The sequence below is a fragment of the Sinocyclocheilus grahami genome, unplaced genomic scaffold (assembly GCF_001515645.1).
Source record: "Sinocyclocheilus grahami isolate Dianchi unplaced genomic scaffold, SAMN03320097.WGS_v1.1 scaffold410.1, whole genome shotgun sequence".
NCBI lineage: Eukaryota > Metazoa > Chordata > Actinopteri > Cypriniformes > Cyprinidae > Sinocyclocheilus > Sinocyclocheilus grahami.
In genome coordinates this window covers 1,888,319-1,910,909 of record NW_015505589.1, presented here as the reverse complement: position 1 = coordinate 1,910,909, position 22,591 = coordinate 1,888,319, and the positions used below count along the sequence as shown (strand labels likewise).

General features: G+C 37.3%; 3 protein-coding genes across 4 annotated transcripts; all 3 read left to right on the top strand.

The window, feature by feature from the left end:
* The first annotated feature begins 1,351 nt into the window (after positions 1-1,351).
* LOC107550940 (cytochrome c oxidase subunit 6A, mitochondrial-like) lies at positions 1,352-3,738 on the top strand. The gene is made up of 3 exons (XM_016232389.1): positions 1,352-1,481; positions 1,814-1,956; positions 3,418-3,738. Exons 1-3 carry the CDS (start codon positions 1,382-1,384, stop codon positions 3,505-3,507), a joined length of 333 nt encoding a protein of 110 aa, XP_016087875.1. The 5' UTR covers positions 1,352-1,381; the 3' UTR covers positions 3,508-3,738.
* Positions 3,739-4,213: 475 nt separating this feature from the next.
* On the top strand, positions 4,214-16,624 carry LOC107550983 (Hermansky-Pudlak syndrome 4 protein-like). Of its 2 annotated transcripts, none has more exons than XM_016232452.1 (13): positions 4,214-4,498; positions 9,474-9,515; positions 9,838-9,922; positions 10,100-10,243; positions 10,440-10,529; positions 11,298-11,414; positions 11,624-11,718; positions 11,836-11,908; positions 11,996-12,129; positions 13,321-14,044; positions 15,170-15,296; positions 15,416-15,527; positions 15,755-16,624. In XM_016232452.1, the coding sequence occupies exons 2-13, from the start codon at positions 9,481-9,483 to the stop codon at positions 15,924-15,926; spliced, it is 1,908 nt and encodes a 635-aa protein (XP_016087938.1). In that variant the 5' UTR covers positions 4,214-4,498; positions 9,474-9,480; the 3' UTR covers positions 15,927-16,624. The 2 variants fall into 2 exon arrangements, with proteins under 2 accessions (XP_016087938.1, XP_016087937.1); XM_016232451.1 differs by having other exon boundaries at positions 10,440-10,547; positions 15,755-16,623.
* A 2,078-nt stretch (positions 16,625-18,702) lies between these two features.
* Positions 18,703-21,337, top strand: LOC107550939 (uncharacterized). The gene is made up of 3 exons (XM_016232388.1): positions 18,703-19,726; positions 20,405-20,549; positions 20,660-21,337. Exons 1-3 carry the CDS (start codon positions 19,303-19,305, stop codon positions 21,024-21,026), a joined length of 936 nt encoding a protein of 311 aa, XP_016087874.1. The 5' UTR covers positions 18,703-19,302; the 3' UTR covers positions 21,027-21,337.
* Positions 21,338-22,591: the final 1,254 nt, after the last annotated feature.

Genomic DNA, 22,591 nt, shown 5'->3' with positions numbered 1-22,591 from the left:
GAAAATGTTAAGAGATAGAGGAAATGTTTCTGATCCAAGCTATACCTGAGGATGGCAGTAATGCACTGTTAAGTGCGGTTGCCAGTAAAAGACAGAAGAAGAAGAAGAAGAAGAAGAAGAAGAAGACGATAGAGCCGTTGTTGGAAATTAGGAAAGCTCTTATAAATGCATGGCAGAAACTTTGGGAGAAAGAGAAGACATTTATATAGAATTCAAAGGGAAGTAGGAATACGTAACAAATGAAGAAAAAAGCTAGAATAAGTGATCAACTGTCAGTATATACAGGTGAATTGATGGCTATTCTGCTAGCAGTACAACTAATTAAGGAAAGAGAAATACAAAATGCGGTCATTTGTTCAGATTCATATTCAGCAATAGTCAGTATTGATAACCAAAAATCAGAATCAAGGCCAGATTTAATCATGGAAATCCTTCCAAATCTCTTTGAGTTAAAACAAAGTAGAATAGAAGTACAGTTTATGTGGGTTCCAGCCCATGTGGGAATTAAAGGAAATGAAGAAGCAGATAAATTAGCTAAGCAAGCAGTAGCTAGATGATGAAATAGCAGAAATTGAGCTATCACATAGTATAAGAGAAATAAAAACAGTAATAAAGGAGAAAGTGATTAAAAAGTGGCAAGAGTATTGGGATAATCAGACTAAAGGGAGACGTTTATATGCAATGCAAAAGAAAGTGGGAAAAGGTAGAAAAAGTGGGAGAAATAGGAGGGAGGAAAGTGTAATTACAAGACTAAGAATGGGACATACAGGTTTGAATAAAACATTACATTTAATATCTAAACATCCAACGGGATTGTGTGAGAAATGTGGACAGAGTGAAACTGTAGAACATGTGATTATTAATTGTAAGGGTTATGATGAAGAAAGAGAAGTGCTAAGAGAAGAAGCATGGAAAAGAGTTCACATTAAAGAATATATTAGACTCAGATATAGGAAATAGTACGATAAATGTGTTGTTTCAGTTTCTGAATAATACAGGTTTAATGAAGAGAATGTAGGATAAGTATATATAGAGAGGTAGAAGATGCTGATAGAGTGTGGGTAGAAGGGAAAGTATATCTGAAGGTTAAATAAGGTTAAACTGGAGGAGCTGAACACGCAGCGCCAGTGGGTTTTCTCTCTCTCTCTCTCTCTCTCTCTCTCTTTCTTTTTCTTAAAATGCACTGTTAAGTGCGGTTGCCAGTAAAAAACAGATGGTGGCGGTAATGCACTAATAAGCTAGTCTGCCAACCGCCAATAAACAGAAGAAGAAGAAGAAGCCGTTGTTGGACCTCTCCGTCACTAGATCGCGGCCGCGTCGAGCTCCAGCACCAGCCGCCGCTAAAGCTTCTTCCGCCGCCGCTGTTCCAGTGTCCGCAAAAATGGCCGCGGTCGGACGTCTATCCCAGAAGCTCCTGAAGTCCGCTGCGCTGACCCAAACCCGTCAGCTGTCGGCTGCAGTGGCTCACAGCGAACAAGCAGGTCAGTAACCAACTCTGAATAACCTAAAACAGACGCCGTAATATAAAGAGCAACCGTTACGAACAGCCGCAGCTCTACGTTTTGACCTTGTGGAAGTGACTCGAATGGCAGACTAATGTTGTTCTGTCGTTGACATAAATTGCAGAATGGCAGTTGGTTCAGACTTTTGTGTAACGTTAGTAAGGTAACGAACATTAAGTGAATTGCCTTTTGACAGCTAGTTGTATGAACTAAACGACTAGCATGTGAACCGGTTTGAACCTATTGTGACTTTTTGACGTGTCAAGTAAATGAGTTTATAATATGTCTCTTGCTGATTCACGTTAATGCAGCCAAGACCTGGAAGATCCTGTCGTTTGTGGTGGCGCTGCCCGGCGTCGCGGTGTGCATGCTGAACATGTACCTCAGGGCTCAACAACACAGCCATGAGCAGCCGGAGTTCATTTCCTACAGCCACCTGCGCATCCGCAGCAAGGTGAAAACACTCACCCTTCACACTAAAAACACCTTTAAACAGTCTACAGGAGGAGTCTGGTGGGAGTTTGTTTTTTAATGAAAAGAAAGTGTGAAGGTTCAGTGGAGTCTGGTCATAAGCACTTTTGAGTCAGGTTTGTTTTTAAATATCGGAAGTATTGCATTTTAAATGTCTGCTTTACTTGGGGCTTTGTTTTATTACTTCTTAACACGTTAAACACAGGCATTGGCCTTGAGATGAATGAATGTCATTCAAGATCAATGGAATGAGTTTTTAGTTTTTTCTTGTCAGCCAAAGCTGTGCATCACATTTGAAAGCCAAGAAACATGATTCACCTCTACCCCCCACTCCCAAATAAAATAAATTTAAGAATTGCTGCTTTATCTGACATTTAAGATCTGTGTGTACTCACTGTAATTGAGACCTTAAGAGGGCCTCCAGGAATGAGGCTGTGACCTCACACACCATAACCATATGCAATGCATATATCAGTACAGAGAAATGTGAATGTTTCTGGTAATGCTGAGAAATATAGCTAGAAATATATCTTGCTACTTTAGTCTTTAATGTTCTAGATATTACTAAATATAATGGCACTTCAATGATTATCGTGGTTTGGGATGGGGTAATAAGATTATAACAGCATTTCTACATGCATATACAGTATGCATTATGTTAAAATACATTTGTTAAGGATTCAAATGACGGAATAAAAAAATGTCATGACATTGTAACACATTTTTATAACTTAATTGTGCTTGAATTGTATATACGGATATAGTATAGTTATATTGTAGCCATTAATGCATATTCAAAATATTTAATGTAAGAGCTAAAATACAGTAAAATCGTATTTTTAAAAATGCATGAATTCCACTGTTGCTTTTTATCATTGTAATTGATTCATGTATATGCACACATTTAACAATGCTAACAGGGATGTGATTTTTCTGTATGTTCATATTTTGTGACTATGTACTGTGTGACCCACATTAATTGCATAAATCAAAGGATTTTTCTGCAAAACAATAATACCTCTCAGCAGCTCTGTTCAATTTACTCACTCACAACATGCGTAAACCATCTTCCCAAAATTGTAAAACGTTTATGAATCTGTCAATGAAACGTGTTTATTATGAAATACTCTTTTAGTATTTTCTTTTAAATCTTTTAATTTTACAGTACAATAGTGTTATAGCAATAAATATATATGTTATATGATATTTGTAGTAATAATAATAATTATTATTGTTATTTTGTAGTCAGTTTGAATACAGAAAACTGATCACATGCCTGGTACAAATACGAAAAAAAAGGATCTACATATTTTTACTAAAACTTTTGAATGTATGAAAAATGACAGAGACTTTTGTGAACATTTCTTTGTAATAATTGAAAAATACATATGCTCATGTTGTTAGTCAAACGATGTCTTTTCTCTCTTCCGCACACGTACATCAGCGTTTCCCATGGGGTGACGGCTCCAAGACGCTCTTCCACAACCCCCACGTCAACGCCCTCCCCGATGGCTACGAGCAGCATGATCATTGAAAGCTGTCTGGAGCTCTATCAGAACTCCCCTACAGGGACCAGAAAGCCCTCTCTCCCCCTCTCATTTACCTGGACCACTCCTCATTTTTTTTCAGTTTACATAACATCAACGTTTTGATCTTACCTCTCTGTGCTCTCCACACCTAGTGGAAGTACCTTATGGGAAACCGTTACATTTACTTAAGGACCATTGTATCACCTTGACTGCTTAAACTGAAATAAAATTTAAAAAATCTATTCATTAAATTATAAAAAATGTCAGAAATCTCATTTTTTTTGAAGGGAGTGATTGAAGTTGTCAGATCCTGGGATACATTGTGTTTTGCTTGTGTTTAAATGCTGCATTAGGAGTATAGAAGAGAAATGCATTAAAGCAGGGCTGCCCAAACTCGGTCCTGGAGGGCCGGTGTCCTGCAGAGTTTAGCTCCAACTTGCCTCAACACACCTGCCTTTTAGGTTTCTAGTATGCCTATTAAGAGCTTGATTAGCTGGTTCAGGTGTGTTTAATTGGGGTTGGAGCTAAACTCTTCAGGACACCGGCCCTCCAGGACCGAGTTTGAACACCCCTGCATTAAAGCAACACATTTGTCTGTGTATTCTATTAATAGGTGCATGGGACTTAATGCCAATAATATTAAAATATACATTTAAAAAAATGTATATATATTGCTCCCTTAGAAACGCAAGGCTAAAATGGTCACGAAATGTAGTTTGTTCCTGCAGGCTCGCCGTACTGTCGAGACACTCTCGCATGACTTTACTCTTGTGACGCATTCCTTCTCAAAAAACGAAATTTAAAGGCATCATGAAACATGAGATCTTATCAGTTTCCGTTTATACTGAATATATTACTGGTATTTGGTTACTCGTGACTTTTTAACAGTATTCTCTAAGCGAAAATGAGTATTTAGGGGAGTGTGGGACTTAGGAACGCAGCTGAAGTTGGATGCCATGTGGAAAGTTTATGTGAACTTCATTCAACCCACTGACGGTGAGTGAAAATAATACCTGCATCGGTTCTTGTTGCACAGATACGAAACATGGAGGACTGCTTTGTCTCCACAGCTGCGTGTTCAAGCGCAAGCATACGTTGTCTAACATGGATATAAACAAACAAGCTATGCCTCTGTACTTGTACATTGACGTGTGAATTCGACAGATTTTCTCACTTAAGTTACTTATAAGAAAATCCTGTAAGGCTTTTGTAGCGATCAGATGTTAAAGTGAAAGCTATGTTTATTTAAATATTGATTTGAAGAGTTCTAAACGAAATTGTAAGGAGTAACGGGCATAATGTTTGCCTTGAAAATGTAATTTAGTTCAAGAACAAGCGTGCCGTTTTAAGTAGTAGTAGTCGAATGAAGTACAAATGTATAGTGTTGAAGTAGTTTACACTCTTGCGTGCATTTCAAAGAAATCAAGAACATGTGACCTTTTGTGTAATGCTGTTACAGCAACATCGACAGTGTCAAACATATTTTTTTACATTTTGTTAGTAACCGGGACAAATTGTATTACAATGATTAAATCTTGAAATTTTTATTCCCAGGTTTAAATGGAAATTGTCTTAGATTTTCAATGTGGTCTCAGCCTGTTGGACCTGTTGACATGCAGTGCTTTGGTTTTTCTGTGTGTATTACTTTCCCAATAGATTAGTTAACCATAATTTGTGGTGCGCCAAAGTTAAAGGAATTCACTCAAAAATGAAAATTTGCCAACCTAGATCCACAGATTTTGATAAATGTAGCATTGCATCACTTGCTCACCAATGGATCCTCTGCAGTGAATGGGTGCCGTCAGAATGAGAGTCCAAACAACTGATAAAAACATCACAATAATCCACATGTAATTCGCCTGACTCCAGTCCACAAGTCAACATCTTGTGAAATGAAAAGCAATGTGTTTGTAACCCATAATTAAAGGGATAGTTCACCCAAAAAAATTACAATTCTGTCATTAATTACTCTGCCTCAAGTTGTTCCAAACCAAAGACATTGGTAGTTCATCTTTGGGACACAAATTACATTACTTTTGATGAAATCCAAGCGCTCTCTGACATCCATGATATTCTTCAAAATTGTGCTAGGTCATGCGGAGGAGAAGAATTGTTGAATAAAGTCATTATTTTAGTTTTTTGTGCAACAAAAATGGTTTTCTTTGTGCACAAAAAGTATTCTTGTAGCTTTGTAAAATTATGGTGGAACCACTGCTGTCACATGGGCTATTTTAACAATGTCTTACAACGTTCTATATAGCATCTGAAGACAATATACTACAGTTACATACATTTGTATGTGTATGTGTGCAGATGGAGTACAAAGTGACAGTGGCCACCGGGACCTCAGAATATTCGGGAACCAACAACTATATATACGTGACTCTGGTTGGAGAGAGAGGAGAGAGTGAGAGAACCGTGCTGGACAATCCAGGCCTAGACTTCTGCAGAGGAGCGGTGAGTAAATATGCTTGTGTGCTTATGAAAACTGTTAAATCTATTAAATATATGTATTCCTTTTTCTTCCGTCAAGTGCAGTAGAGTAGATATTTTTTTAAATGTAAAATTATTTTAAATAGTATAAGTAAAGCATTTACCATCCTATTTTACAACAATGCCAATGACAAATGATCATAAAGTTATTGAAAATAATTACATTTCCATTAAAGTAAGAAAAAAAATCTTTAAAAAGATTTTGAAAACGTTCATCTTCGGAACACAAATTAAGATATTTTTGATGAAATCCAAGCGCTCTCTGACATCCATGATATTCTTCAAAATGCTGAAATGTTCCCAGACCCAGAAACGTAGTAAGGAGAGCAAAGGACAATAAATTGTTATTATTGTTTTCATTGCACACAAAAAGTATTCTCGCTGCTTCGTAACAGTTACGGTTGAACCCTTGATGTCACGTTTCTGGGTCTGGGAACATTTCAGTTGTGTTGCTGTCTATGAGAGGATCAGAGAGCGCTCGGATTTCATCAGAAATATCTTAATTAGACATTCAAAGATCTGTTTAAATGATATAAATGCGTATTTGCTGAATGCTGATGGGAAACAAGAAAGTATTGTATTTGCCTTTCTATTACTAATAATATAAAAGCAATGGTTTTAATACTTTTCGTATACCTTTTAATTCATTTGTTGAACACCAATGGATCCTCTGCAGTGAATGGGTGCCGTCAGAATGAGAGTCCAAACAACTGATAAAAACATCACAATAATCCACATGTAATTCGCCTGACTCCAGTCCACAAGTCAACATCTTGTGAAATGAAAAGCAATGTGTTTGTAACCCATAATTAAAGGGATAGTTCACCCAAAAAAATTACAATTCTGTCATTAATTACTCTGCCTCAAGTTGTTCCAAACCAAAGACATTGGTAGTTCATCTTTGGGACACAAATTACATTACTTTTGATGAAATCTGAGAACTTTCTGACCCTGCATAGACAGCAACACAACTGACAAGGCCCAGAAAAGTAGTAAGGACATCATTAAAATAGCCAAGTCCATGTGACATCAGTGGTTCAACCGTAATTTTATGAAGCTACAAGGAATACTTTTTGTGCAAAGAAAACAAAAATAATTACTTTATTCAACAGTTTGTCACCGCCTGCTGCCATTCACAAGAATACCATGCCATGTTTTTGTTTTCTTTGTGCACAAAAAGTATTCTTGTAGCTTTGTAAAATTATGGTGGAACCACTGCTGTCACATGGGCTATTTTAACAATGTCTTACAACGTTCATCTTCGGAACACAAATTAAGATATTTTTGATGAAATCCAAGCGCTCTCTGACATCCATGATATTCTTCAAAATGGTGCTAGGTCATGCGGAGGAGAAGAATTGTTGAATAAAGTCATTATTTTAGTTTTTTGTGCAACAAAAATGATTCATGTAGCTTCAAAAAATTATGGTTGAAGCACAGATGTCACATGGACTTCTGGACCTTGAATGTGGTAGGACCCTATCTATGGAGGGTCAGAGCTCTCGGATTTCATCTTAAATATCTTAATTTATGTTCCGAAGACGAACAAAGGCCTTATGGGTTTGGAATGACATGAGGGTGAGTAATTAATGACAGAATTTTCATTTTTTGAAATTAAAGACACCAATGGATCCTCTGCAGTGAATGGGTGCCGTCAGAATGAGAGTCCAAACAACTGATAAAAACATCACAATAATCCACATGTAATTCGCCTGACTCCAGTCCACAAGTCAACATCTTGTGAAATGAAAAGCAATGTGTTTGTAACCCATAATTAAAGGGATAGTTCACCCAAAAAAATTACAATTCTGTCATTAATTACTCTGCCTCAAGTTGTTCCAAACCAAAGACATTGGTAGTTCATCTTTGGGACACAAATTACATTACTTTTGATGAAATCTGAGAACTTTCTGACCCTGCATAGACAGCAACACAACTGACAAGGCCCAGAAAAGTAGTAAGGACATCATTAAAATAGCCAAGTCCATGTGACATCAGTGGTTCAACCGTAATTTTATGAAGCTACAAGGAATACTTTTTGTGCAAAGAAAACAAAAATAATTACTTTATTCAACAGTTTGTCACCGCCTGCTGCCATTCACAAGAATACCATGCCATGTAACCCATAATTAAAGGGATAGTTCACCCAAAAAAATTACAATTCTGTCATTAATTACTCTGCCTCAAGTTGTTCCAAACCCATAAGACATTGGTAGTTCATCTTCGGGACACAAATTACATTACTTTTGATGAAATCCAAGCGCTCTCTGACATCCATGATATTCTTCAAAATTGTGCTAGGTCATGCGGAGGAGAAGAATTGTTGAATAAAGTCATTATTTTAGTTTTTTGTGCAACAAAAATGATTCATGTAGCTTCAAAAAATTATGGTTGAAGCACAGATGTCACATGGACTTCTGGACCTTGAATGTGGTAGGACCCTATCTATGGAGGGTCAGAGCTCTCGGATTTCATCTTAAATATCTTAATTTATGTTCCGAAGACGAACAAAGGCCTTATGGGTTTGGAATGACATGAGGGTGAGTAATTAATGACAGAATTTTCATTTTTTGAAATTAAAGAACTATCTTTTTATGGTTTTATATTAATTATGAGGCATAATTATAAGACAATTAAATATCTCTAAAATGTCACTTCTGGCCAAAATGCAAGTCCATAATCCAAAATAACACTTCCTCCACTGAAAAAGTCCATCCTATGTTGTCCTCTCACAACAAAATCCACTGATATATTTGTTTAGAACTGTTTGCGCTTGTTAATGGCAAATATCTATGCTTATTTCTCTCCTAATTCAGACAAGATTACTTTTTCACTGGATAAAGCAATGTTATGGATAGAGGACTCGTATGTTAGCTGGAAGCAACAGTTTAATGTCAAGACACCTTAATGATTTATTTGTTTATTGCAAACACCCAGCTTTTCAGTGTTGACTAATGGACTGGAGTTGTGTGGACTACTTATGGATTATTATGTTTTTATCAGGTGTTTGGACTCTCATTTTGACGGCACCCATTCACTGCAGAGGATCCATTGGTGTGCATCTGAGCCAAACAGCTGATATAAACATCAAAATAATCCACAAGTAATGCACACCACTCCAGATTCAATATGACAGTGGATTTTGATATGAGAAGACAACAGGGGATGGAATTGTGGACTGGTAATTTGGCCAAAAGCACTGGCTTAAAATTTTAAAAAGCCTTAATGATGGATTTGTTTTGAGTGACTGGAGTCGTGTGGATTACTTGTGGATTATTGTGATTTTTATCAGCTTTTTGGACTCTCATTTTGACGGCACCCATTCACTGCAGAGGATCCAAGTAATGAAATGCTACATTTCTCCAAATCTGTTCAGATGAAGAAACAAACTTAACCACATCTTGGATGGCCAGAAGCTAAGTTCATTTTAATTGTTGTGTGAACAATTCTTTTAACCAGATTGCTTCTCTTTCAACAGATCATCAATGGCTGAGACAGCGAATTTGACTGATTCCAGATGGTGAGAATAATAGTGTGTAAACCTTTATAATCTTTCTTTAAACCAAGTGATATGTTGTGGCATTTTACAACATGTTTGCCGTTTCCTAAGATGCCCTTTACAAAGGCATCCCTTACAGTGTGACCCATCAGTGCAGTCATGAAGAACAGAATGCTCATTGTCCAGTGCATTATACATGCTTAGAGATATTAACATGCTTAACATCAATGGAAAACACTTCTGTATCAATTTCCTCAATTTTAACAGTAATACTGGAAGGCAAGAGGTTTGGCTTAATGGCTAACTGTACTGCTTATGTGTTTCATCATATTTCCGAATGCAGCTGCTTCTTCCTGTACGATAGTTCAAAGGTGCAAGAGGAGGGTGACCTGACTAGAGATGGGATTTACTACTACTCTCCTGAGGATGTAAGACATATATCCTGTTCATATAGAAATCATTAGTAAAGAAAACGATTTATATTTTGTTTAAAGCATGAAGAAGCAACTGCACCTTCCAAAACACTATTATAACACAGCTGTTTTAAAAGACGACCTTCATAATACTTCATATACATAAGCATGACGGTGTGTGTACTGTTGCAGACACCAATAGACCAACAAGAGCTGCTTTGTGGCCAGCTGGCCGGTGTGTGTCGTTGTGTATCTGAGCTGTCCTCATCTCCCGTACGTCTGCTTTGCCTGCGCAAAAGCAAATATGCAGTCCGCATGACGGATAACTTTCTTTGGGTAAGAGAATATTTTGTCTTTGGGTAATGAAATTACAAAACCTGTTACAAAACCTAATGTCTTGGTGCCTAGTACCTCCTGACTTAAATAAAGCCAAGGTTTTGGAACAGAGCGATGCTAACTTGGTGTGACTGAAAGCAAGATTTCTGTGTGGGTTTTACAACTCTTTTGAATGGGATCTTTCTCTGGTTTCCAGGCATTAAGCTGTGCGGGTGACATTCCTGATGTGAGTGTGTGTGACTTACTTGATCAGCTGATTGCCCTCTTCTGTTTCTACAGTGGACCAGTGCGTAAGAGCTACCAGGTGCAACATCACAGTCGACAGTGTTCCGTTCATTGATTATGAGACTATGATTTAACCTGAATATATATTTGTTTAAGGTTTGGGGTCAGTGAGTTTTTTTTTTTTTTTTTTTTTTGGAAAAAAAATGTAAAGAAAACTTTTATTCAGCAAGGATGCATTAAATTGATCAAAAGTGACAGTAAATATGTTTTATGTTACAAAAGATTTTAAATAAATGCTGTTCTTTTGAAAACTAAATTCATCAGAGTCTTGACAAAAAAAATGTATCATGGGCCCCACAGAAATATTTAATAAAATGTTTCTTGATCACCAAATCAGTAAATTAGAATGAATTCTGATAGATCATGTGACACAGATGATGCTGATGCTGAAAATTCAGCTTTGGCATCTTTAAAATATAAAAGAGATATTTCAATATTATTTCGCAATATTACTGTTTTGTTTCATTTTTTTTTAATATGTACATATTCATTTGTATTAAGTTTATTTTAATAATTAATGGTAAACAAAAAAATTAGAAATATTGCATTGGCAGCTAGCAAAAATAAGTTTATGGTTTTTTAAATTTCCAATTAAAGTTTAAAGCGGAAATGTTTTTATGGTTTTACTTGCAGTCAAATATAATAACCCTGCTTCATTCAACAATAAAAAGTCTTACAGACCTCAAACTTTTGAACAATATCTATTAAATGTTAATACCATATCAGACCACTTCCACACATATGTTGTGTTTTACTGCACTTAACACAGTTGTACAGTAAAGAGGAGTTGGCTCTACGATGGGCCAGATATCTCTGTTACCTGCAGGGCGGCTCCACTGAGCTGCACAACATCTTCAGCTGCTTGAGGACCATTGACTCCACACATGTAAGTATGAGTGGAATCATTCTAAAGAGATGTTAAACTTACTGTGCTTATTACATTAACAGTGTGCCACAAGACATTTCAATTTCATTCAGTCAGTCCTGCAATAGCAAGCCCTGAGCAAAGCATCCTTGTCCTTATGTTCATTGTGAATCATTTTCAAAAGCCTGTTTGTGAATGGTCACGTCTCCTCACTCCTCACACTACATCAGATTGATCCTCTGCTGCTGCTGAAGGCTGCTCTCATTCTTCAGGCATGTCAGCGATGTCCTCTGGTCCTGGCAGGCTGTATCCTCTACAGGGGCAGGTGAGCTTTCACTGCAGAAGAAAATCTGATAATTCATAATCGATATTTATTCCAAATATTAAACATGTCTCTGTAAGTGGCTAAAGCAATTTAGATTGACATTTCTCTGTTGTATAGGGTGGTTAGTACTCAGATGCCGCCTGCGCTGACAGTGAAGGTGATGGTGTATGAGACGCAAACGTATAGCCAGGTACAATCAAGTTCATGGTGACTCCTCCTGATGGTGATTCCTGATACTGAACATATCCTTGTGTATTTTTCTTATTTCTCATTACAGGATTTCCAGGTGACGGCCAATGGCCTGAGCTCATCGGTGGGCTCACCGTCCTCTTCCACATCTACCATACAGGTGTTCCTGATGCCCACTGAACTGCACATGCTCCGCTGCCCCCCAGTGGATAGAGCATGCAGGTACAAATCAAGAAGTGTATGCATTGAAGGGATAGTTCACCCAAAAATGACCATTCTGCCATTAATTACTCTCCCTCATGTCGTTCCAAAGCCAAATTAAGATATTTTTTATTAAATCCGAGAGCTTTCTGAGCCTGCAAAGACAGCAATGTAACTGAAATGTTCCTAGGCCCAGAAACTTGGTAAAGACATTGTTAAAATAGCCCATGTGACATCAGTGGTTCAACTGTAATTTTACAATGCTACAGAAAGCAAAGAAAACTAAAATGTCATGGTACTCTTGTGAATGGCAGCAGACAGTGACGAATTGTTGAATAAAGTTGTTATTTTTGTTTTCTTTGCGCACAAAAAGTATTCTCGTAGCTTCGTAAAATTACGGTTGAACCACTGATGTCACATGGACTTGGCTATTTTAACGATGTCCTTACTACCTTTCTGGGCCTTGAACATGTCAGTTGCATTGCTGTCTATGCAGGGTCAGAAAGCTTTCGGTTTTTATCAAAAATATCTTAATTTGTGTTTTCCGAAGATGAACCAAGGTCTTACAAGATTGGAACGACATGAGGGAGAGTAATTAAAGACAGAATTTTCATTTTTTTAGGTGAACTATCCCTTTAATACATATTTGCATTTTGTAGATATATGTACATACTCTAGTCTACTGTATAAAAGTTTGGGATTGGTAAGATTTTTTAATGTTTTTAAAAGAATTAATTATATTCATTAAGGCTGCATTTATTTTATAATAATACAGTAAAAACTATAATATTGTGGAATAAATATTATCACAATTTAAATGGGCTGTTTTCTATTTGAAAATGTAATTTATTCCTGTGATGATAAAGCTGAATTTTCAGCATCATTACTCCAGTCTTCAGTGTCGCATGATCCTTCAGAAATCATTCTAATATGCTTATTTCATGCTCAAGAAACATTTATTATTATTATTATCAATGTTGAAAACAATAATGCTGCTTAATATTTTTGTGAAAACTGTGACACGTTTTTTAGGATTCTTCAATGATCATTTGTAACATTATAAATGTCTTTGCTGTCACTTTTGATCAATTCAACGTGTCCTTGCTGTATAAATGTATTGGTTTCTTTTTAACAAAATCTTACTGACTCCAAACCTTTGAACAGTGGTGTCTTTACATATTCATTGGTATTTATATATATTCTCATTCTTAGGTCTCACTTCATTCAACCTCCCTGCCAACCCAGCAAGTCCCACCTCTTGTCGCGCACTTTATCTGACACCCCAACCACAGATACTGACTCTTCAAGCTTAGATCCCACACACTATCCCCCAACATCCTATCAGACAGTGCCATCTTCTCCTCGCTCCTCACTCTCTGATGAACTGTGTTTCAGCCTTTCTCCCTCACGGGTTAACACTCCCATTCACTCCAATCTCATGAACCAATCAGAGTATTTCACTCCTGACTCACATGACCACAACACTTCTAACGGGACTATCTTGTGTGCGGTGGAAGAAAGCTTGGCAGGCCTGAACATAAAGCAGGATGTAGATGTGAGCTCGGGGTCAGAAACCAAAAGTGAAGGTTTAAATTCAGATCGGGACATTCAGAGTGAAGAAATCAAAGCCCTCGCCAATGGCCTTGACAACCATATTAAAAGTGAAGAAAATAAACTGGATGCTAACAGTCATGTGACCAATAAAAATGCAAAATTCCAAGGACAAACAGAGGAAGAGGCAAAAACAAAGAGCAAGCAAGTCAATAGGAAACTCAAGGAGAAATATGAACCCACAAACACCCCCTCACCACATGAGACCCTAGCAGACATCTCTCTAGTGCCATCGATATTATACCAGCATCGAGTCAAAGGTTTGGTGTTGGCCCTGCTGGTGGAGCCTGAGTTCAACACAGACCCCTCCGCCAGAGAGGAAGTGGTAAGAAAAATTAGTTTGTGTCTGTTCAAAATATATCATGCATATTTAAGGAACACTTAACAAAAAATGAGTATTTGCTGAAAATGTGTTCACCCTCAGGCCATCCAAGATGTAGATAAGTTTGTTTCTTCATCAGAACAGATTTGGAGAAATTTAGCATTACATCATTGGATCCTCTGCAGTGAATGGGTGCCGTCAGAATGAGAGTCCTAACAGCTGATAAAAACATCACAATAATCCACAAGTAATTCACGACTCAAAACAAATCCATCATTAAGGCTTTGTTTGTTTAAACCATTAAATTAAACTCCTCCAATGAAAAACGTCCATCCCCTGTTGTCTTCTTACATCAAAGTCCACTGTCATATGGAATCTGGAGTCGTGTGGATTATTTTGATGTTTATATCACCTGTTTGGACTCTCATTCTGATGGCACCCATTCACTGCAGAGGATCTCGAATGGCCTGAAGGTAAGTAAATATTCAGCAATTTTTCATTCTTTGGGGTGAACTATTATTTTAATTGCTTGAATTTTAATGAGTGTGTGAACCCCCAATATATATTTTGGGGTTTGGGGTCAGTATGATTTTTTTTTTTAAAGGAAATTAATGCTTTTATTCAGTAAAATTTTACTGTATTTTTGATGCAATATGCATCCTTGGTGAACATTGAAACTTTGAGACACACTTAAAGGGATAGCTCACCCAAAAATGAAAATTCTGTCATTAATTACTCACCCTCATGTTGTTCCAAACCCATAAGACCTTCGTTCATCTTTGGTACTCAAATTAAGATATTTTTGATGAAATTCGAGAGCTTTCTGACCCTGCATAGACAGCAACACAACTACCACGTTCACGTTCACGGACATTGTTTAAATAGTCCATGTGACATCAGTGGTTCAACTGTAATGTTATGAAGCTACGGGAATAATTTTTGTGCAAAGAAAACAAAAATAATGACTTCACTCAGCATTTTCTGAAGGTCTTACGGGTTTGGAAAGACATGAAGGTGAGTAATTAATGACAGAATTTTCATTTTTCGGGTGAACTATCCCTTTAGAATAATTAAAAATCCCAAAAGCTGTTTCTTCTGTCATAAAAGTATTCTCTACTACAACTGCAGCATCACAGCAGCTTGGCATCATTAAATGGGCTTGAGGCTCACTTGAGAAATACCTCACCTGGGACACCAGGCCCACCCGGGCCCTACACCTTTGCTCACTATGACTGCATTCAAAACACTCTGACTAGTAAGTCCTGTTTCAAATAAACATTATAAAATCTTAGTCAATTCAGTCAAAATGGTAACGAATGATTGTGTATTTTATTTGTTCTTGAAATAGTTTGTGACTTTTAATTTGATGTGTAGCTAATGTATGTGGGCGCTCCGTTGGACTCCAGGATCAAGCCTTTGTGAAGGCCACTAAGCTGGTCCATTCACATTTCTCACACTTAGACACACTACAGGAGGCTATTGTCAGGTTAGTGTGTGTGTGTGTGTGTGTGTGTGTGTGAGTGCCTGTTCAGCCGTTTTCATCATTAAATGTGTATTTTGACAATATTTCATAGTATAATATAGTATATCCTGTTTGATTAATTTGTGAATTAATTTAATTATCTCTGTTTGTGAACAGTTCAAACATAAGTGTTAAAATAATTGAAGCACATTTCAGTTATGTAAGCATTGTGTTTATGTCCTGAATTACAGGAACGCTAGCTCGGCAGTGTATGGAACCCGTAGCATGGCCCAGGAGACATATTTTCTCCAGCAGGGAACACCTGTCAAAAACTCTGGAAGTCCTGATCCTCAGGACAGTGCTTTCTCACTACCCAGAAAAGCCCGTCTGTGGCTCCTTAAACATGGAGTTAACCTGCTTTAGCTGGGCTCTTTTTTTAAAGATTTGAATTCCTGTTATATCTCATCCAATTTAAAAAAAAATTTTCAGTGTAATTTCATAGATATTCACCATATTTATATATCTCTCGTACTACTCGGAATGTAATTAAGGCTTTTTGTTTATATAATAGGCTGCTGTTTGTTAATTTTGTAATTAAAAAGTAGAGGCTGAAATTGATAATATACCGTCATTCCAAGTAATACTAAAATATATAGGAAGTGTCTCCATCCTGAGAGACAGGTTCTGCTGTAGCCCTTTGCTGTTTCAGAGGAATAAAGAACTGAGGCTTTAAAAAATGGCTGAAACCATTCAGTGTTACTGTTACAGGCAGATGTGTATAGCTGTTGAAACTGCCACCTTTTTAAAATGGAACAAAATTGTGCTTGAGTGTTAATAAATGTCCTTTAGTAAACCTGTTTGATATTCTGTTAGGGTTTAGATATATGAAATAATTGCACATGCAGAAATATTTAGAGAGTGGCTGAAAAAGTATTTGGATGCCTAAAAAGGATAGTGCACCCAAAAATGAATATCTGCAATCATTCACTCACCTCAGGTCATTTTAAACCCCTAAGACTTTCTTTTATCGTGGGAACACAAATGAAGATATTTTTTATATTCTCTCATTATTCTAACAAAGCTTTCACAAATGTTATTGTATGTGCTTGACACTATTGATGTTTGTTTTTGTGCATCAAACAAGTACATCTGTTATATATTTGATGTGATCTGTGTGCTGATCAACATTTAAATGAATGTCCTTTAGTAAACCTGTTTGATATTCTGTTAGGGTTTAGATATATGAAATAATTGCACATGCAGAAATATTTAGAGAGTGGCTGAAAAAGTATTTGGATGCCTAAAAAGGATAGTGCACCCAAAAATGAATATCTGCAATCATTCACTCACCTCAGGTCATTTTAAACCCCTAAGACTTTCTTTTATCGTGGGAACACAAATGAAGATATTTTTTATATTCTCTCATTATTCTAACAAAGCTTTCACAAATGTTATTGTATGTGCTTGACACTATTGAACTATTGATGTTTGTTTTTGTGCATCAAACAAGTACATCTGTTATATACAGTGGGTACGGAAAGTATTCAAGGGTCTGAATACTTAGGACCATGTGATATTTCAGTTTTTCTTTTTTAATAAATCTGCAAAAATGTCAACAATTCTGTGTTTTTCTGTCAATATGGGGTGCTGTGTGTACATTAATGAGGAAAAAAAATTAACTTAAATGATTTTAGCAAATGGCTGTAATATAACAAAGAGTGAAAAATTTAAGGGGGTCTGAATACTTTCCGTACCCACTGTATTTGATGCGATCTGTGTGCTGATCAACATTTAAATGTGAATAAAGCCTAAATGAAATGTTCTTCATAAAAAAGCAATCATGTCTCTTCAGAAGACTTGGGTTAAACCTTTTAATTAATATTGATTATTTTCCACGATCTCTTTATGAACTTTTTGAAGCTTCAAAGTTTTGGTGTAATGGGCTTTCCTTAGAGGGGGGGGGGAATTACTTCATTTGTTTTTTGGAAGAAAAACTAAAGTCTTATGGGTTTGGATCGACATGAGGGTGAGTAAATGAAAACAGATCGTTGGGTGAACTAACCCTTAAAATATTTACACACGCTTTTTAGACAAAATATTTCACATAAATTTGATTGTAAATGATAAAACACTAGATATCTCATTAAATATATAGACATTTAGACACTTTTTTTGTTGTCAAACATTCACCAGTCGTGTTTACAGTAAATGTGAGCTACACCTGTGCTTCTCTGATAGGACCTGGGTGAAATTAAGGAAAACTTACTTCATCCAGTAAAAATCACACTGGGCTGAAACCATTCAGTGTTACTGTTACAGGCAGATGTGTATAGCTGTTGAAACTGCCACCTTTTTAAAATGGAACAAAATTGTGCTTGAGTGTTAATAAATGTCCTTTAGTAAACCTGTTTGATATTCTGTTAGGGTTTAGATATATGAAATAATTGCACATGCAGAAATATTTAGAGAGTGGCTGAAAAAGTATTTGGATGCCTAAAAAGGATAGTGCACCCAAAAATGAATATCTGCAATCATTCACTCACCTCAGGTCATTTTAAACCCCTAAGACTTTCTTTTATCGTGGGAACACAAATGAAGATATTTTTTATATTCTCTCATTATTCTAACAAAGCTTTCACAAATGTTATTGTATGTGCTTGACACTATTGATGTTTGTTTTTGTGCATCAAACAAGTACATCTGTTATATATTTGATGTGATCTGTGTGCTGATCAACATTTAAATGTGAATAAAGCCTAAATGAAATGTTCTTCATAAAAAAGCAATCATGTCTCTTCAGAAGACTTGGGTTAAACCTTTTAATTAATATTGATTATTTTCCACGATCTCTTTATGAACTTTTTGAAGCTTCAAAGTTTTGGTGTAATGGGCTTTCCTTAGAGGGGGGGGGGGAATTACTTCATTTGTTTTTTGGAAGAAAAACTAAAGTCTTATGGGTTTGGATCGACATGAGGGTGAGTAAATGAAAACAGACTGTTGGGTGAACTAACCCTTAAAATATTTACACGCTTTTTAGACAAAATATTTCATATAAATTTGATTGTAAATGATAAAACACTAGATATCTCATTCAATATATAGATATTTAGACACTTTTTGGTTGTCAAACATTCACCAGTCGTGTTTACAGTAAATGTGAGCTACACCTGTGCTTCTCTGATAGGACCTGGGTGAAATTAAGGAAAACTTGCTTCATCCAGTAAAAATCACACTGAAACTACCTGGTTAAATTAACTTCTAAATTGAAGTTACTTGTGAGAAAAGCTACTTAGTTGATTGTTTGTTATCTATGTAATTAAATTCATACATTTGTATAAGTATGAATTGCAAAGTGTAGCTTAAGTATCCAAATACTATTTAGGGTCAGTGTATGTGCACCCAGATGAATTGTTTCTATATCCCAGATTACCTCTCTGTTGGTTGTGGAGCTATTGTCAGGATAGGGCAGTTTGGGAAAGTTTTATGCTTCCCTTGGTCCAAGTTGTTTCTCTTGCAAATGAGCAGCTCGTTGGTGATGGTGCAGATGTTCTGTAATGAGGGTCATTAGGAGTGAGAATAAGAATGGCCTGGACTGGCAGGGCTCTGGGCGCCTCATTATGCAGACACATTTAAAAGGTCGATGGGGGTGCGAATGGCTGCTTAAGGGTCCCAGACAAAACCAGGGGGGAGGAGAGTCCAAAAGAAGCCAGAATTCAAATTCCACAGAAGAAACTGCGCTTGTTGTCAGAGCAGGATTTACCCTCTCATTCGTCTAGTGGAGATCTCCGGAGCGCAATATATGTGGATATTTGAAATGGCCACGATTACGCGCGCACGAGTTTCACTGCTGGTCCTCGCTTTCATGACTATTGCTATAGGAGTACAGTGCCGATCGCTTCGTACACAGCTTCGCAAGGTGACATCGTTTCAAGGAGAGCGTAAAATCCGTATCGGACACGTCCAGAGACGGAGCCGTCGCGAACCTGTATCCGAGCACGACCACTGCGCCCTCCTGAGCGCACCGTGGACGGAGAGCACCCCTCCGCTTGGTGACTGGGGCCAGATGTACCGTCTGAAGATACAATCGACGATGAGTGATGGTCCACGTCGTGCTGTTTTCCCAGAACAACCCCTCTTCAGATTCGTCAGACGGGTTTATCGCTGTTGTCAAGTGGGCTACCACTGTGGAAGTGTCAAGGGAATACAAGGCGGAAAAGTTGGGGGTAAGTAGCTCTCTGCTCCGACACCTTGTTGAAAAAGTGATGCTGGTCCTCAACATGGGATGCTGGTGATCCCATCCGGTTTAGCTTGCAAGACTGTCGGTCAACCAGCTTTACCAGCCTTTTTGCTAATAAACCGTACATTTAATTAGGTTAACTTTAGTGGTTTGTTGGACTTAGCTGGTTTAAGCTGGCCAAGATGGTCTCCCAGCCTGGTCGAGCTAGTGTTCAGCTGGTTTTAGCTGGTTGGTCAGCTGGTCTCCCACTCTGACCAGCTAAATAAGTGCCTTCAAACCAGCTACGACCAGGTTGGAAGACCAGTTAAAACCAGCCAACCAGCTTTTTTTCTTTTTCTTTTCTTCAGCATGGAAAGAGTTTTCGACAAAGAGTACTGTAATTAAAATGTAGCACACAACATCACAAATATACCTAAAATGATGTGTGGTGTTTTGTTCAAAATATATTTATTGGCAGGGACATTAAAAGACAATTTTGCTTTGCTAAGAGGAACCTCAACAGGCTGCAACTTGAAATTTTCTGTCAAAAATTCACTTGCAAAGCTAGACCAGCACCAAACCAGCATAAACCTAAATCACGAATCTGGTAATTCACGATTTTACAGCAGGTATATTTATGTGACAGCAGTATCCCTAATCATGTGTCCTTTTCTTACTTGTCAAGACTACAACATTGAGTTTCTGCTCGGAGAGGATGTGCTGTCAGCACCGTTGGAGAAAGCGGAAGTTCATTTTCACTTTTCAAACCCCCAACACCTCAACATCCAACCCGTGCTGCCCTCGCTGGAGAAACGAGGGTTCCCTACTAGGTGAGACAGAGGAACTTGATAGATGAAGTGAGAATGTTGTTAGCGCACACCAAGAAATTACTGAGCTTCTGACAAAAAAAGTCCTCAATATTTTCTCTTTCTCTCTGCAGGTACAGAGTCTGGCTGAGAGATGGTGTCGTAGAGCTGAGAGTGGATCTGCTCGCCCTCATCCAGGCCCTGCAGCTGGTAATTGGAGGAGCCAGCAGAGGTCCAAGCGTGATGGAAATGCATTGGGTGAGGGGCTTGACCAGACCAGGGGTCATTGCTCAAAAGCAAAGACCCCCATCCCTTCAAGACACAGTGCCTGTAGTGTGGGGGGAGGTGAATGAGAGCAGGGAGGGTGCGGCCCCCCTGCAGCCCACTTTAGAGCTGGGACTGGCATTACACTGCAGCTTACTGGATAATATCGCACAGCCCTGTCAAGATTATGGTGTACATCTAGAACATGCACCCTTTATCGCTCTGACGTATAGATAGCAAGACATATTCAGCCGTACTAAACAGTGTTTTAGCAAATACATTTGGAAACTGCTTCTGTGTCCAGCCAAACACTGTCAATCCCTAGCGCTCCCCCTTCACAAGTTCTTTGTGGCCATAAAATCTCTGTCCATTCAGTCCACTAACACCTGGTGTGAATGTTCCCTGGATGGTTCGCTGTTTTTTAAGAATTGCTAATGATTCCCATTGTTCTGTGACAATGGTGCTTCAGCAGAAGCTTACTGTAATTCAGAGTGGCTGATGTTATATGGAACACTATGCACTTCAGCATGTAAATTGAATTTATTAACTTATGGGTGCTATTTGTGAGAAAAAGGTATGACTGTAAAAATGTAAATAGTGTATAATTACAGTTCTATATATTAAATTGTTTTTGCATTGTATATACATGTCCAATGGTTTGTTTCTCTCTGTCCCTGTTGCCAGTGTATTGTTTCTTCTCAATTATTTGAGACATGTTGTCCCAATAAGGTGTTTTAAATCAAATCAATTGAAATATGGAAGGGCTCACATACTGAACATGAAGCATTTTCAGTGTTGATTGATAAAAGACAAAAAAAAGTTTCAGATTGTATGCTGAGCATCCAACACTGCTCAAGTCAAGTACTCAAATATTAACATTAGGTCATGCGATGCAGTTCTATATATTAAATTGTTTTTGCATTGTATATACATGTCCAATAGTTTGTTTCTCTCTGTCCCTGTTGCCAGTGTATTGTTTCTTCTCAATTATTTGAGACATGTTGTCACAATAAGGTGTTTTAAATCAAATCAATTGAAATATGGAAGGGCTCACATACTGAACATGAAGCATTTTCAGTGTTGATTGATAATTCAAGACAAAAAAAAGTTTCAGATTGTATGCTGAGCATCCAACACTGCTCAAGTCAAGTACTCAAATATTAACATTAGGTCATGCGATGAACATCATTTACCAAATCCTGGTTGGACATGTAAGGAACTTGACTACCATTCAAAATGTTGTAGTCAGTACGATTTTGCTAGTTTTATTCAGAAACATGCACTAGATTGATCAAATTAACAGTAAAGACATTTATAATGTTACTAAAGATTTCTATATCAAATAAATGCTGTTCTTTTGAACTTTCTATTCATCAAATAAAAAATGATCAGGGTTTCCAAAAAATATGTTTAAAAACTGTTTTCAACATTAATAATAAGAAATGTTTCTTGAGCACTAAATCAGCATATTAGAATGCTTTCTGAAGGATCGTGTGGCACTGAAGACGGGAGTAATGATGCTGAAAATTCAGTACCTGGAAATATTTTCTCTTGTTAGATATATTTTTCCAGTTGTACAGTGCAGGTGTACTGCATTTTTACAGACAATGCTAAAGGACCTTTATTATGGAGTCTGTCATAGTCATATTTTCACTAGCATAGTCTCAGAAACCGTGACAATAACTGCAGTTGTAAAGTGATCGTATGGTAATATTTTATGGAGCACTCAAGTTTAAAAAACTACACAATACAGAGTTTAATGAATAGCCTTGTCTCATTTCTGATATGTCCCACTTTGTGAT